Source organism: Gorilla gorilla, chromosome 2, assembly GCF_029281585.2.
Source record: "Gorilla gorilla gorilla isolate KB3781 chromosome 2, NHGRI_mGorGor1-v2.1_pri, whole genome shotgun sequence".
Lineage (NCBI taxonomy): Eukaryota > Metazoa > Chordata > Mammalia > Primates > Hominidae > Gorilla > Gorilla gorilla.
Genome location: NC_086017.1, coordinates 130,203,629 through 130,219,780, shown reverse-complemented (window position 1 = coordinate 130,219,780; position 16,152 = coordinate 130,203,629). Strand labels below are relative to the sequence as shown.

The following is a 16,152-nucleotide window of genomic DNA, read 5'->3' as shown; positions in this document are numbered from 1 at the left end:
AGTAAACAGTACTCTTAGAACCAGCATTTTTGAAACAGCTCGCTGCCCATTCTCCTGTTTTCTGGGCCTACCCCCTTAATGAAGGGTAGGGAAATCCCTGATACTTTCAGAACCTGAAAGAAACTGAGTGGGGCTTTGAAAAGAGATCTATGCCATGCTATTTTTTTTTTTTTTTTTTTTTTTTTAGATGGAGTTTCACTGTTGTCGCCCAGGCTGGCACAATCTCGGCTCGCTGCAACCTCTGCCTCCCAGGTTCAGGCAATTCTTCTGCCTCAGCCTCCCGAGTAGTTGGGATTACAGGCGCCCATCACCACGCCCGGCCAATTTTTGTATTTTTAGTAGAGACGGAGTTTCATCATGTTGGCCAGGCTTGTCTCGAACTCCTGACCTCAGGTGATCCACCCGTCTCGGCCTCCCAGAGTGCTGGGATTACAGGCGTGAGCCACTGTGCCCGGCCCATGCTATGTTTTAAAAGAGAACTATGCCATGCTATGTTCTCTTGGCATAGTTCTCTTTTAAAAAGAGAATGTTTTTAAGAGAGCAGAACAAGAGCAATCTAGAGCTTATTCATTTATTTAGCCAAAGATTTCTCTTGTCAAGGATAAGGTCAGTGCTGAAATAAAAAATAATTCATTACTACTGAAGTGTCCTTCCAGGATGCTACCTACTGTGTGGTAGGTACTGTGTGGTATATTTCCAACCACTAAGAAGTATTTGCCATTGAAACTCTAATAAATGGAGTACTAGTAAATTAGTGAAATTATGTAAACACATAGATTCATTAAAATCTATGGCTGCAATAAACCAATTATTTTTTTTAACAGCTATGACTTCTCTAGGAAAAAAAAAAGATGCTCTATTTTTTGGTATAATTTAATTACAATCCAAATCTGGAGGAAAAGGGCAGAAACCAAACAGGAGAAAGAATATGAAAACTGAATTACCTGCACAACTTATTAAATTTTACATATTAGCCTTGTAATAAGAATTTTTTTGTTTTAAAAGTCTACATTTGTAACTAAAGAACATATAATAAATATAGGTAATAATAAAATGTTATAATTAAAATAACATTAAATTATGTTCCTTTTGGTGTTAAGGAACAATATGCAAAATATGTAAATCTATTGTTTAAGTCATGTAAAATTATACATATATACTCTATTTTCTATATACTCTCTGTATACATATAAAACACACACGTACCTGTGTTTTGTATAAAATGTTTTGCCCTCTTTATTTAATGTGATAGAAATTTCTTCCAAATATTTAGGATAAATACATAGAATTGGAAATAGTTCACCCATCAATAATTTATTTCTTATTTTTATTACTTTTTATTTTTTTCACCCATCAGTAATTTTTAAAATCCTAGCATCAATTAGAGACATGCACAATCATATAGGCTTCTGATTTCTCAACCAGACAAAACATCAGATTTGAGGGTGTGCCAGCAGAAGAACTGACATGGATCTCAGGGTTCTGAACACTAAGTAACAGGAACCTAGTCTAACTGAGCTTTGGGCAGGCCAGCAAATGATAATAAATCACGTTTTCCTTAACTTGTAATTTAAATCATTTGAGTTAAATTAAATTCACCAAAGAAGAATATATCTAGTGCAAGACAAAGAAACAGAATGAAAGCCTTAGGAGCTTTTGTTGGAAAGAATTACATCAGGCTGGAGGGTTTCCTGATTAGATTAAGAACAGTCAGGCATCTGAAAACCACTATATCTGATCTTCGGTGCTGCCACACTTCCCTCAGTTCCTTTGGGTTTTTAATACTCTGGACACCGATGGACAGAGGCATGGACACAGGAGGAATCACGGGAGAATTCTTTTAGGGCTATTCTTTTAGCTTACCTTAGCCGTTGTATGTTTGAGGTGACTCCTGAAAGCCGATAGATTCCATCCACGATGCCGTGAGTCTCTATAAATTCTGCACAGCTCTTCAAAACGTATGGAACTATGTAAAAGAAAAGAAAAAAAACAATTAAGTATTACATGTAAGTCTGCCTGTCTTTTAAAGATATCCTTTTAAAAATCCAGGTACCTTCAAAGAGATGTAAGTATGGAACTCATATGACTTACAAGTGGAAACAATTTCTTTTAAGTGGTAGGTGATGTTCCTTTCATATTAAAAAAAAAAAATAGGGCTTTGCTAAAGAATTGTTTTTTTGTTTTGTTTTGTTTTTGAGACTTGCTATGTTGCCCAGGCTGGAGTGCAGTGGCGCAATCTTGGCTCACTGCAACCTCCATCTCCTGGGTTCAAGCAATTCTCCTGCCTCAGACTCCCAAGTAGCTGGGATTACAGGCACCCGCCACCATGCCAAGCTAATTTTTGTATTTTTAGTAGAGAACTGGATTCGCCATGTTGACCAGGCTGGTCTCCAACACTTGACTTCAGGTGATCCACCCGCCTTGGCCTCCCAAAGAACTGGGATTATAGGTGTGAGCCACTACACCTGGCCAAGAATTGTTTTTTTTAAAGAATTAAAAAAAAATATTCAAAAACTTAGATTTTGAGACCAGTGGTGAGCTTGGACATTCCACAACTCGGTCTCTTCATTTCATTGTTCTCCAAGTATGGTCTTCTGACCAGCAGCATCAGCATCTCTTGGGAAGTTGGAAATGCAAATCTTCAGGCCCCACTCCCGACCTATTAACTCAGAAATTTTGGGGTGGGGCCCAGCAATCTGTGCCTTTTAACAACCCTCTGGGTGACTCTGATGCATGCAAAAATTAGAGAGCGACTGCTTTATTCTAAACATGAGGACATCAAGGCACAGGCAAATTTATTTAAGTCACTCATGATTACTTGTTGCTTGTAAAAAATAATTAATACATTGGAAGATGCTTATGATTCCATTTTTTTAGAAGAAAAAATCTTCAACAAATTGAATATACATTGTAAATTCAGTTTAGATTAAAAAAAATTCGAAGGAAAAAAGACTGGAAGAAAATCTGCCAGAATGTCGAAGGTGATTTAAAGGTTAAAGTGATAAAGTGTTTTTTTTTTAAGGTAAGAACGGCCCCCCCACCTCCATCCCCCCACCCCCCACCATGGATCGAAACCAGTCATTGATTTAATGGACAACATAAAAGGGACTGACAGGGCCTCCTGAGTTCCTGCCTCTCCAGAGGTTCAGTGCCCTGGTAGAAGGGTCTGGCTGTGCTGTTATCTCCGGGCGGCTGACTTTGAGAGAACCAGCCAGCTCAGTGACCAAGAGGGGCAGATACAGGCCTTCTGGACAGTACAGAGAGAGCAGCAGATCACTTGCCACTTTGGTCCCTGGACAGATGCACTTGAGTTCCCCCCTGTGAGAGGGTTGTGAATGGTGGTTTGGGATAGAACAACCTAACCCATCAAACAACCCACTGAAGGCTCTGAGGTCTTCAGTGGCTTCTCGAGGCTGCCACAGTGATGTGGGACCTCCATGAATTAACACTTGGGCTATTATTGTGCTCACACTTCCAACACATACTCAATCCATTAATGCTGTAGATTAGAACAATGCTAATTCATTAATGCTTATTACATATACTCATGCCTACACACAATTCTAAGCTGGACTGGATCTTTATGTGGGTAGACACAAGGCATTCAGACTTAACATTCTACCTGAATTCCCTATTATGACGTGCTCTAAGCATTCCTTTCCCTTGTGGCCTTCAAGTAACTGTAATTTTAAGTGCTCAATAAAGTTCACCATACTTATTCTGCTGCCTCTCAAAGGCTGTGCATTCCCAGAGCATTCCCCTCCAGCACACATCCATGGTTTGCCCCTCAGGGAATGGACTTGGAATTGGAAACATTGAGGCCAGAGACCATAGAGGTGGAACCACTTCCTAGGAGTGAGCACAGCGTGGGAGTAGGGTGTGATGGGGGGTGCTGTGGGTGTGGGCAGGGGTCCAGAGCCTCTGCCTGTCTTCAACCAGAAGAGCTATGATTTGATCTGTATTATAAAATAGGGTTCTTGGTGAGATTTTGTTTCCCATGCTCATGCAAATAGATAGATAAATGAAAACAGTTCCAATGATACTTGAAGTCTCCCTCTCTCTCTCTCTCTCTCTCAAAATCCCTGTTGTGAACAATGATGGTTGACTCTTTCCCCACCACACCTCACTGTTCGGTAACCTGCCACCACACAGTCTACGGTTGAGAGTGCAGATTTGGATACCAAACTGCTTTTGTAACCTTGGGCAAAATATACAAGGGTTCTGTTTCTTAGTTTCCATGTGTGTAAAAGGACAATAGTGATATTAATCTTGTAGCTAGGACTGAAATAATACTTACAAATATTTGGCACAGACCCTGGCATATAAGAAGCATTCCACAATGACCAATATTATTTCTACTTGTAACTTATCTATAATATAAACGTATAATCTGATTTTCTTGGTGAAAACACAGCTTGCCTCTTCCCATCCAATGGGTACTTGAGGTAGATGACCAACCTCGTACAGGTCAAAACTCATCTCTACTTCACCCCCCCTTTTTTTTTTTTTTTTTAAGACAGAGTTTCGCTCTTGTCACTCGGGTTGGAGTGCAATGGTGTGATCTTGGCTCACTGCAACCTTGGCCTCCCAGTTTCAAGTGATTCTCCTGCCTCAGCCTCCCGAGTAGAAGGGATTACAGGTGCCTGCCACCATGCCCAGCTAATTTTTGTATTTTTCATAGAGGTAGGGTTTCACTATGTTCGCCAGGCTAGTCTTGAACTCCTGATCTCCAGTGATCCACCTGCCTCAGCCTCCCAAAGTTCTAGGATTACAGGCGTGAGCCACCTCACCCGGCCTCATCTCTACTTCTTAGAATGGCTGTTGTGTCCTTCTTTAGCACATTTTTTGATTTGAGAGTAATTTTGCTTCCATGGGATGTCTTTTCTGTGCACGTAGGTATATCTTTGCAGCACAAAGGCAGTAGGATCTCACAGTGTCTGGGTTGTGAGTTAGCAGTCTGGGAGCTGTGGTTGGCCCTCAGGGTGTTCTGCATTTCAAGTCTGTACCACAGTGCATGGCTGCTGTGCTGTGCAGGGCACAAGTGGACTTAAGAACTCGGAACACTCACAAGGAGGACTCAAGCACAAAAGCCTTGGACTCTAAGGACCTTGATAAAGAACACTCCACAAAAGGGGCAGAACAGGGTAACCAACCTGTTCCGGCCCGTTCTCAGATAGGGACCTCCCAGTACCATAGCTCTCAGCTGTAGCACTTCAGGCTCCATTTGTCTCAAAGGTGGGAAAACACATTCTGAGACAGAGCCTCTGCCATAAATTTATTCCGGCTTTGGTACAAAGGCCTTAGAACCTATTGTCCATGGCTTTGTTTAAGTGGGAGGCAATGTTAAAACAACCCAAGGAAAGAGGTCATGGTCCCAATCACTGTGAAGTGTTAGCTTTCCTGGACTTCTCATCTTGGGCTGAGTTGGAAGATGTAGGAATTCTCCATCGTTGTTACTCAGTAATGGGAAAGGACTGAATCTCTGTGTAATCATCCAGCTCTAGACATTAGAGCAGCAGTTCTCAGACTGTGGTCCCTGGATCAAGTCCTGCAGCCCGGCATCCTCCAGATGATTCTGATGTACTCGAAAGTTGAAGAACCGCCGGGCACAGTGGCTCACGCCTGTAATCCCAACACTTTGGGAGGCCAAGGTGGGTGGATCACTTGAGGTCAGGAGTTTGAGACCAGCCTGACCAACACCGTGAAATCCCATCTCTACTAAAAATGCAAAAATTTGCCAGGTGTGGTGGCGGGTGCCTGTACTCCCAGCTACTTGGGAGACTGAGGCAGGAGAATCACTTGAACCTGGGAGGCAGAGGTTGCAGTGAGCCAAGATTGTGCCACTGAACTCCAGCCTGGGCGACAAAGCTAGACTCTGACTCTGTCTTAAAAAAAAAAAAAAAAAAAAAAAAAGGAATGTTGAAGAACCACTAGTCTAGACCAGGGCTTCTCACATACCTTAATGTGCATAAAATCACCTGGGGATTTCACTGATATGCATATTGCAATTCAGTAGGGAGGCAGGTGGTAGGAGTGTTGAGAATTTGCCTTTCTAACAAATTCCAGGTCATGCAGGTACTGCTAATCTGCAGCTCACACTCAGAATAGCAAGGGTCTGAAAATAGCCCTGGAGGGTAGTGTTGCAGTGGCTATTGTTAAGTCTCAAAGTCTCAGAATTCTTTAAACTATTGTCCCAGGGGTCCTATCAGATTGGGGACACCCTGGGATTCTGGACAGGGTAGAAGCTTGATCAAAATAGCTGAGTAGTTATAGACAGAAAGAAAGCTTCTATTGTCGATTTAGGCATGGGAAGGACTGACGCTGGAGGTCAGAGTCACAGAGCTCATTCTGTGGGATTCATCCTGGGCCCATAGAACTCTGAGTCTCCTCCTACAGAGGTACACATAGTTGCTGCTGATGACATAATATTATAGCTTCTTAGAATCATTTCACTGATGGCCCTCTAACTCCCTTGTTTTGTTTTTCCTGGATCAGTTATCTTAAATGTTAAATTTTAATCTGAGCACAAAATACAACTTGAAGTGGTTTCTGAGGGAAAAGAAAATCTTACCTTTGATTTATGCTTTACAGTTCATAAAATATTATACAGTCCTTTGTTTTATTTATTTCCTACTAACAGATATTTTACACTTATAAATAACATGGCATGTTTTCCTCATGTCCTAACCTCTTGAAGGGTTTAATGCAGAAAAGGCCAGAAGTCAAACATTTCTCGAAGTCACCCCCAGAAGTCATAACACTGCTAAGCTGCCTCAGTTCCCTGTGTGCCTGGGACCTGATCAGACCTGGAGACAGAGATTGAAAGAAGCACAGTTGTATTTGGTCATTTACGTGGTTGTGGTGGCCACATTCTTTCATAGTGCAAATGGCATTTGTGTTTTAGGCAAACAGGCACTCCCCCATCTCCATTCTGGATTTTGTTAAGGTCTTGACTTGGTCAGATTTCGTCCCCTCTCTGGATCCTGCATTCCTGACCTTCAAAGTAAAGTCTAGTGGTGTGTACACACAATATAATATACTCGGCAACAACAAGGAGTGATAAAGCCTGTGAGTGCAGCTCAAAGACACTCGGCTGGGTGATAGAAGCCAGGCTATGAAAGACTACATAGGGTAGGATTCCATTTATGTAAAACTGTAGAAAATGCAAACTAACTTCTAGGAAGAGAAAGCAGGGAAGAGGCAGGAGGGAGGAATGACAAAGGAGCCGGAGGAAACATTTGGGCGTGATGGATACGTTCATCATCGTGTTTGAGGTAATAAAAAGGACCAAGAGCTGCTGGTGGGCAAAGAATAATGATACTTGAGGGAAGAGGGTAAGATAATGAGGGAGACAAGACACTGCACAGGAAGAAATCCTGTAAGCATCTGTTGCGATGCACACGGGAGAGGGGGGAATTTTAAACAATTTTGCTGTGCTGTGAATGGGCCCCCTCTTCAGCATTTTCCCAAGAGATACAGTAAAGATTTACATTACTTTCTCATTTCTCTGGGTTGTGAGTACAGAACTTCCTAGGCGTTTCCCCCCTAGAATCCAAGAGCTGTCTCTGCCAGCCTCTGTTCTTTGTTCCTGTCCCATCCTTTCCCCATCCCTGTTCCACTCCTCTGTCCCATGCTCCTCCCTGGCCTCTGCGAGGCTATCCCTGCCTGGAGGTCACTGCCCACCCCAATTTTCCCTCTGAGTCTCCTTCCTCCTCCCTGTTTTAACTTCTTTCTACTCTTTTCTTCCTGGCTTAATGTGGAATTAAATAAATGTTGAAAAGTTGTGGTATTTATTTAACAAAGTATAATGTGTTCTGTTCTTTAAAAAAAAAGAACAAATGAACCACTTTCTAATTTTCTAAGAAAAAAAATTTAAAAATATGTTGAGGCTTTGGCTTGTCCTCCTTGGAGAAAAGTTTCCTTTTAAGCCTTTTATTTTTTCTTTTTGAACCTGAGATATAGGCCAGTCACAGTGGCTCAGGCTGCCTATAATCCCAGCACTTTGGGAGGCCAAGGCAGGTGGATCACCTGAGGTCAGGAGTTCAAGACCAGCCTACCCAATACAGTGAAACCTCGTCTCTACTAAAACCACGAAAACTAGCCGGGCATGGTGGTGCACGCCTATAATCCCAGCTACTCAGGAGGCTGAGGCAGGAGAACTGCTTGAACCTGGGAATCAGAGGTTGCAGTGAGCTGAGATCAAACCATTGCACTCTAGCCTGGGTGACAGAGTGAGTGAGACTCTGTCTCAAAAAAAAAAAAAGTTAAAAACAAAAAACCTGAGATATAATTAAAATACCATATAATTCACCCTTTAAAGTGTACGACTAAGTGATTTTTAGTGTATTCACAAGTTAAGCAATCATCACATTAATTCCAGAACATTTTCATCTCTCAAGAAAGGAACCCATATCCATTAGTAGTTACTGCCCATTTCCCCTTCTCCCAGCTCCAACAGCCACTAATCAACGTTCTATTTTCTATGGGTTTGCCCATTTTGGACATTTCCTATAAATGAGATCTTAAAATATGTGGCCTTTGTGATGGACTTCTTTTATTTAGCATAGTGTTTTCAAGGTCCGTCCATGTTGTAGCATGTGTCAGTATTTCATTCATTTTTATGGCTGAATAAAATTCCAAATAAAGCCTTCATTTTGTTTATTCATTCACCAGTTGATAGAAATTGGAGTTATTTCCACTTTTTGCTATTAGGAATATTGTTGCTATGAACCTTTACGTACAAGTTTTTGTATGGATATATGTTTTCAATTCTCTTGGATATATATCCAAGGGGTGAAATGGCTAGGTCGTATGGTGACTCTACATTTAACTTTTGAGGCACTGCCAAACTGTTTTCCACAATAGTTGTGCCATTTTACATTCCCACCAGCAATGGATGAGGGTTCCAATTTTCCACATCCTTGTCAATACTTGTTGTTGTCTATCTTTTTTATTGTCATCCTAGTAGTTGTGAAGTGGTATCATTGCAGTTTGGTTTGCATTTCCCTGATAACAATGTAGAACATCTTTTCTTGTGCTTACTGGCCATTTGTGTATCTCTTTTGAAGAAATGTCTATTTGGATAATTTGTCCATTTTTAGTTGGGTGGTCTTTGCTGGGTTATGATTTCTTTATATATTCTGAATACTAGACTCTTATTAGACCTATGATTGGCAAATATTTTCTCCTATGCTGTGGGTGGTCTTTTCACTTTCTTAATGGTGTTCTTTGAAGCACAGAAGTTTTACATTTCAGTGAAGTCCAATTTATCCATGTTTTTCTTTTGTTGCTTGTGCTTTTTGTATCAGGAGAAAAGCTTCTTATTTCTGATTTATATTGTCCACATCCTTCATCATTGGTTATTGGAATAATGGTTCATCATTATGCACATGCATAAAGAGTGATGTTATAAGTAATGCAACTGTTTCTTATTGTTATAGATGAGAACATATAAATCCAAAGCAGCACTATCCTTTGAGAAACTAGACCATTATCTGGCTCAGAACATTTTTGAAACCACCCTTTGGGAATGGTTAGTTAGAAACTATATACATTTAACTCAAGTATAACCTCCTTTCAGGAGAAAAAGAGGAAAAAAAGAGTGAGAAGTGTTTATACTGTACTTCTCATTTTCCCTACAGGATTCAAAGCGATTGTTTTATTATTATTTCACTTTCGAATTCGTTTTGGGGAGAATGGGCTTTAGTTCTGTTTTCTCTTTAGTTCCTACAGACAGGGAATATATTTTATCTTTTAAAAATGGAGATTTGATTTAGAGGGAGGCCTAGGAGGTTTTCCACAATCTGGCCACACTCCCCCCTGCCAGTCTCATCACCGATCGCTGAGCTTTCCCTCCCTCTCAGCCCCACACAGGAATGCGGTGTTCCAGCCACGCTGGACAGCCTGCCACTGCCTGAATATGCTCTGCACCTTCACACCTTCCTGGCTTTGCACCTGATACTCCCTCGTCTGAGCCCATTGCCTCTTCTCCACTGAGAAACTCCTCCTGCTTATCTTTTGGGATTCAGCTCAAGCCTCAACTTCTCTATAAAGCCTTCCTCAGGCAGAACTAGGTTCTCCTTCCTCCGTGTTCTTATCTCTCCTGTGCCTCCTCCCTTTGTGGCACTTTCTAGAATTATCTAAATTCAATTCCACTGCAAATTAAAACTGCACTGATATATCATTTTTCACTTCTCAGATTGGCAAAGGTACCTAAGTTTGTTAACACACAGTGTTGGCAAGGCTATGGGAAAACAAGTACTCTCATGCATTGCAACTGGCAGGGGAGATTGATACAACCTCTAGAGGGCAATTTGACAATATCTGTTAAAATTATAAGTGCACATAGCTTTTGACCCAGTCGTTCTTCTTCTAGAAATTTATCCCACAGATATTCTTGTACATGTGACATGTAAGGTATGTGCAAGGCTATTCATTACAACAGTTTTCATAATTGCGCAAGATTGTCATCAACAGCAGGTTGCTAACATAAATAATGGAAGATTCACATAGTAGAATACTACGTGGTCACTAAAAAGAATGAGAAAACTTTTATGTACAGACATAGAGTGGTCTCAGATATATTGTTAGGCAGACCAGAATAACGGTATGCTAGCATCTGGTTGTTTTTTCTTTTTCTTTTTTTTTTTTTTTTTGAGACAGAGTCTTACTCTGTCACCCAGGCTGGAGTGCAGTGGTACAATCTCGGCTCACTGCAACCTCTGCCTCCTGGGTTCAAGTGATTCTCCTGCCTTAGCCTCCTGAGTAGCTGGGATTACAGGTGTGTGCCACCACACCTGGCTAATTTTTGTATTTTTAGTGGAGACTGGGTTTCACTATGTTGGCCAGGCTGGTCTTGAACTCCTGACCTCAGGTGATCTACCTGCCTCGGCCTCCCAAAGTGCTGGGATTATAGGTGTGAGCCACCGTGCCCAGCCATGGTTTTTTTTTTGTCGTTGTTGTTAAGAGAGAATGAAAGATTAAATATACACATCTATTTATATATGCATTCAATATCTATGGAAGAATACATAAGAAAGCAATAATTTTAGTTGTCTACAGGAAAGAAACTGGAAGCTGGGGCTAGCCCTTTGAGTAAGAGAGAGACTTCTCACTGTATATTCTTTTGTACTTTTGAATTTTGAACTGTAGGAATATATTACCTTTTCTGAAGCAAACTGTCGAATAAATTTAATCCTGCAGATATTTACTGCAAGCCTACTCTCTGTCTAGCACCAAGTGTGAGGTGTTGCTTGTTTCTGATTCATCTCCATTACTAAGTTGTGAGCTCCTTGGGGACAATGAGGACAGTCCTGTGTCTTATTCATCTAGAATAGCCTTGAAAACAGAAGTATTCTCTATTCACAATAGCAAAGACTTGGAACCAATCCAAATGTCCATCAGTGATAGACTGGATTAAGAAAATGTGGCACATATACACCATGGAATACTATGCAGCCATAAAAAAGGATGAGTTCATGTCCTTTGTAGGGACATGGATGAAGCTGGAAACCATCATTCTGAGCAAACTATCGCAGGGACAGAAAACCAAACACCACATGTTCTCATTCATAGGTCGGAATTGAACAATGAGAACACTTGGACACAGGGTGGGGAACATCACACACCGGGGCCTGTCGTGGGATGGGGGGATGGGGGAGGGATAGCATTAGAGATATACCTAATGCAAATGACGAGTTAATGAGTGCAGCACACCAACATGGCACATGTATACCTATGTAACAAACCTGCACGTTGTGCACATGTACCCTAAAACTTAAAGTATAATAAAAAAAAAGAAATTAAAAAAAAAAAAAGAAAACAGAAGCACTCAAAATGTTTTCCTGAACAGGAGCTTGGTCATTTTTCTCCAGATGGATTTTCTGTGCTCCTTTGCTATCTGGATTCCTCAAAGAAAATAGTTACTATGTGTCAAGTATGGCTTTAGGTGGGTTTTTATCTGTTTGTTTGTTTTATAGCATTCTCCATTCTATAACTGTAGACAACCCATGAAACAGACAAAATGATCTCCATTTTGAAAATAGGAAAGTTGATTCTCAGAGAGAATAGATAAATTGCCCAATGGCCTGGAGCTAGGAAGTGCCAGAGTTGGGATCCAAACCCAGGTTTGTGTGCTGCCAAAGCCCATGCTTTTTCTGTGATACCACAAGTGACGAAGAATAGAAAAAGCCCCAAGCTACACCTACCATGGTTCAAACACTCCCCAACAGGAAGGCAGGTCCCATAGTGGCAACTTTGGAGGTGTGATTTGAGGAGAGTGGATTGGCTCCTTGCCGTTGACTGCCAAAATGCCTGAAATCCTACCACTACAGGTCTGATCTTTAAGTGTTCAACAGCTCATGGTTAATATCTATTTTTAAGTTCCTTTTGAAAAAAAAAATAGCAAAAAAGTTTGAAAAATTAAAATTATATATAAATATAGAGTACAGAATGTGTCTTTAAAAACTACCTCTTCCCCAGTATATTAAATAATAAAAAATGACACACAATGGCAGGTGGATCACCTGAGGTCAGGAGTTCAAGACCAGCCTGACCAACATGGTGAAACTCCGTCTCTGCTAAAAAATAAAAAAAAATAAAAAAATTAGCCCGGCATGGTGGTGGGTGCCTGTAATACCAGCTACTCAGGAGGCTGAGGCAGGAGAATCACTTGAACCCGGGAGGCAGGCGGAGGTTGCAGCGAGCTGAGATTGCACCATTGCACTTTAGCCTGGGCAACAAGGGCAAAACTCTGCCTCACACACACACATAAAAACCACACACACACACACACACACACACAAACCACACACACACACTGAAATGTTAATAGTAGTTACTGCTAAGTGGTAGAAAATAAATGATGTTTGCTTTTCTCTATTTTTAATTTTGCTTTTCTAAATTTTCTGTGAAGGGGATATAGTAAAAGCATTTTTTTTAAAGAAAGAAATGGGATTTTAAAAAACAAGTTTCATTTAGGAAGATGGAGGGGCTTCTGAAATCAGTGACCCAAGTTCTAAATGTTTGCTGAAGTCCTTTCCAGTGACCCTGTTGAGGTTATCACCCCTTGTGAAGCAGAAATATTTGCCCAACCTGCTGGCCTGGGATGGCTGAGGACTAGCTCTGCTATCCTGCTGAGCAAGGCAGCCTGGAGCCCAGTTCCCCGGCTGGGGGTCCCTGCCCTCCTCATTTTTAGGCTCTCAGATGCCAAGCCAAACCAGCACTTTCCTGCAGAGGTGTCCAGGTCCTCCTCTGGTCCACTCTGTGACTTATCCCTGCCGGGGCCCTCAGGTCTCTGCTGCCAATGCTGTCTCTTTCCCAATGACAGCGATTCTCCTTCTACCAAAGCAGATGCACTGAGGGCCCATCTAGAGGAACAAAAGGTAATAAGATCTTTGCCTTCAAGAAGCCAAGAAGGGAATGGGTAATTATTGTGAAACTAGTATGCAGTGGTCCCTGAGCTACACACTTTTTTTTTTTTTTTTTGAGATGGAGTCTCGCTCTGTCACCCAGGCTGGAGTGTAGTGGTGCAATCTTGGCTCACTGCAACCTCCGTCCTTCCAGGTTTAAGCAATTCTCTGCCTCAGCCTCTGGAGCAGCTGGGATTACAGGCCCATACCACCACGACCAGCTAATTTTTTGTATTTTTAGTAGAGACAGGGTTTCACCATCTTGGCCAGGCTGGTCTTGAACTCCTGACCTCGTGATCCACCCGCCTCGGCCTCCCAAAGTGCTGGGCTTACAGGCGTGAGCCACCGTGCCCAGCCTAGCTATACACTTCTTATCCATTATTTGTACCCAGTGCAATCCTCACAGTCACCTTATGAGGGAGGTATTTATCTCTGTTTTGTAAATGAAGAAACTGAAGCTCAAAGGTATTAAGTCACTTGGCCAGTATGAACATATCAAACAAAATATGCTAAGGGCCCTAGACAGGCACAAAAATTGTAACAAAAGTTCTTTTAAAAAGATTACAGCTGGTGGGGAAGTCAGGCAGAGCTTTTAGATGTTGAACAAGAACAGGAAATTGTGTGCATTTTTAGAGAGCCAGCTGTCTTGAGAGGGACCACGTTGGGGAGTGCTGAGACAGGACCCTCATGCTCAGGGGCTCATAATGTTGTGAGCTAAGTGGATAAACGACAAGTCAAGGTGCTGCAATAAGAACTCTGACACTGGTGCAGAGGAATGATCTGATATGATGTGAGATGCTATCATATGATGTAATTGACGTGACACAATATACATTACAATACATGCAGAACGCTCATCTAAGTGCCTAGCATATAATAAGTACTTAGTAAATGTCATACACTTTCTTTTGGGGCAGGAAACCGAGAATAGTATAAACAAGCTGAAAGGCAAGAAATAATGTGGTGAATTCCAGGAATGCTGACTAGACCAGTCCAGTGGAAGAGAAACATTAGGGAACTCGGGGGCATTTTTACTGACTGTCTGGGAAGATTGCATTCTATCTTGATCTCTACTTCCAGATAAATCTTTCTAAAACACTACCTTGATGATAAAGCTCCCCTACACCAAAACAATCAATAGCTTCCCATTGCCTGTAGAATAATGTCCAATACTGGCAGCTTTGGGACTAGACCTTCAGCTTCCTCATTAGGGCCAACCCTGAAGTTCTTCCCTTCAAAGAAATAGGCCTTTGTGTGTGTGTATGGGAAGAGGGAGGGGAGGTAATCTAGAAGAAAAGACTTGCCACAAAAAGAAAAAAATAAGGAGTCCCTTTAGGGTCAGAAGGGACAACTTCTCGTGGTTCGTCAACGAAAGGGCAAGTGAGAGGACTCACTCTTCTCTAGCTGTTGCCTGAAATTTCTTTAGGAAAGGTAAGAGCCTATCTGACTCACACATAAAAGACTGGTTGAGAGTGGTGAAAGTGTCTGGGTCCACATGTCATCAGTAGCGAATGAGCCAGTGGGGAGAGCTTAAGAGGGACTCCCACAGGGTGCCTCTGGGTGTGTGTGTTTGGGGTGGGAGTGGTTGTGGCTGAGGAAGGGTGGTGCTGAGTAGAGAAACAGGTTCAAATGCTGTGAACATAGAAAACAAACCTGCAAGACATCCCCATGTGACCTTGGTCTTAGAGCTGGCCCTATTCATCTTGTACACAGAAACTGTACAGAAGGGTTTTGTCCCATTGATGAAGCTGCTGGGCTTTGTGTAATCGATAAGGGCTTATGTGGTTCATCCTTTCTACTGTCTGTGGAGAAAGCTTTGTTATTAGGAGATTTGTAGGGGGAGACATCACTCACTCCACGGGGCTGCTGATGGAGGACAGAAAGATCTCAGTCAATCCCCAGCACATTCCTAGGCAACAACAACTCATTTAAAATCATTTAAATCCTCAGTTTAACTGCATAAAGCACACATCAGTGGAATCACCTGATCAAGGTTTTATTTACTGGATGAGCAGCTTTCTTGCCACCTGCTCCTTGGGATACCACTGGTGGAGGCTCTTAAGTGCTAATGGATACAGAGAATGGCCGCATGTGCCTGAGAGTGAGCCCCAGGGGAGAAGGTCGTGAACTGAGCAGATTAATGAGAGAGAAGCAAACTTGTTTCTTGAACTGTATTCACTAACACTGATCATCTTAAGAATGAGGACAATGTAAATTTTTTTCTACTCTGAGTGTGTCCAGGCCACCTCTTTTTTTTTTCTTGCATACCTCATGGGTGCTTATGGGGATGAATTAACCATCATTATTTCATTTAATTCTTAAAACTCTGAGATGTAGGCATTACTACTCCTATTTTCAGATGGGAAGCTAACATTCTGTATGGTTAGACAACTTGTCCAAGCTCAAACAGCTAGTGGCAAACTGGGGTGCAGTTTTAAGTCTGTTTGAATCCAAAATTCATGCACTTTCCAGTACATTTTATAAGCATAACCTCCACAGTAGGGAAACCAAGTCACAGACCAAGAATGAGGAAGACCAGAAAGCAGCAGAAGGTAGAGACTGACTTCACAACTAAGTGCAACTTGATGAGAGAGAAGGACTTAGATAACAAATTAAGAAACATGGATTCTTGCCCTAATCTACACGTATGAGATTCTTGACCTTTTAGGAGAGTAACTTTCCTCTTCTTTGAATTCCCCTAGGTATCTTCCAGGCAGTAGGTGCTGGGGTACCCATCAGTTAC

At 41.8% G+C, this 16,152-nt stretch overlaps 1 protein-coding gene across 1 annotated transcript in view; it reads right to left on the bottom strand.

Moving 5' to 3' along the window:
* Positions 1-16,152, bottom strand: part of ARHGAP31 (Rho GTPase activating protein 31) — a 125,281-nt gene that overhangs the window by 50,463 nt on the left and 58,666 nt on the right. The window contains exon 2 of the mRNA XM_031009703.3: positions 1,864-1,966. Coding sequence (XP_030865563.1) covers positions 1,864-1,966 — 103 coding nt within the window. The remainder of the gene's footprint in view (positions 1-1,863; positions 1,967-16,152) is intronic.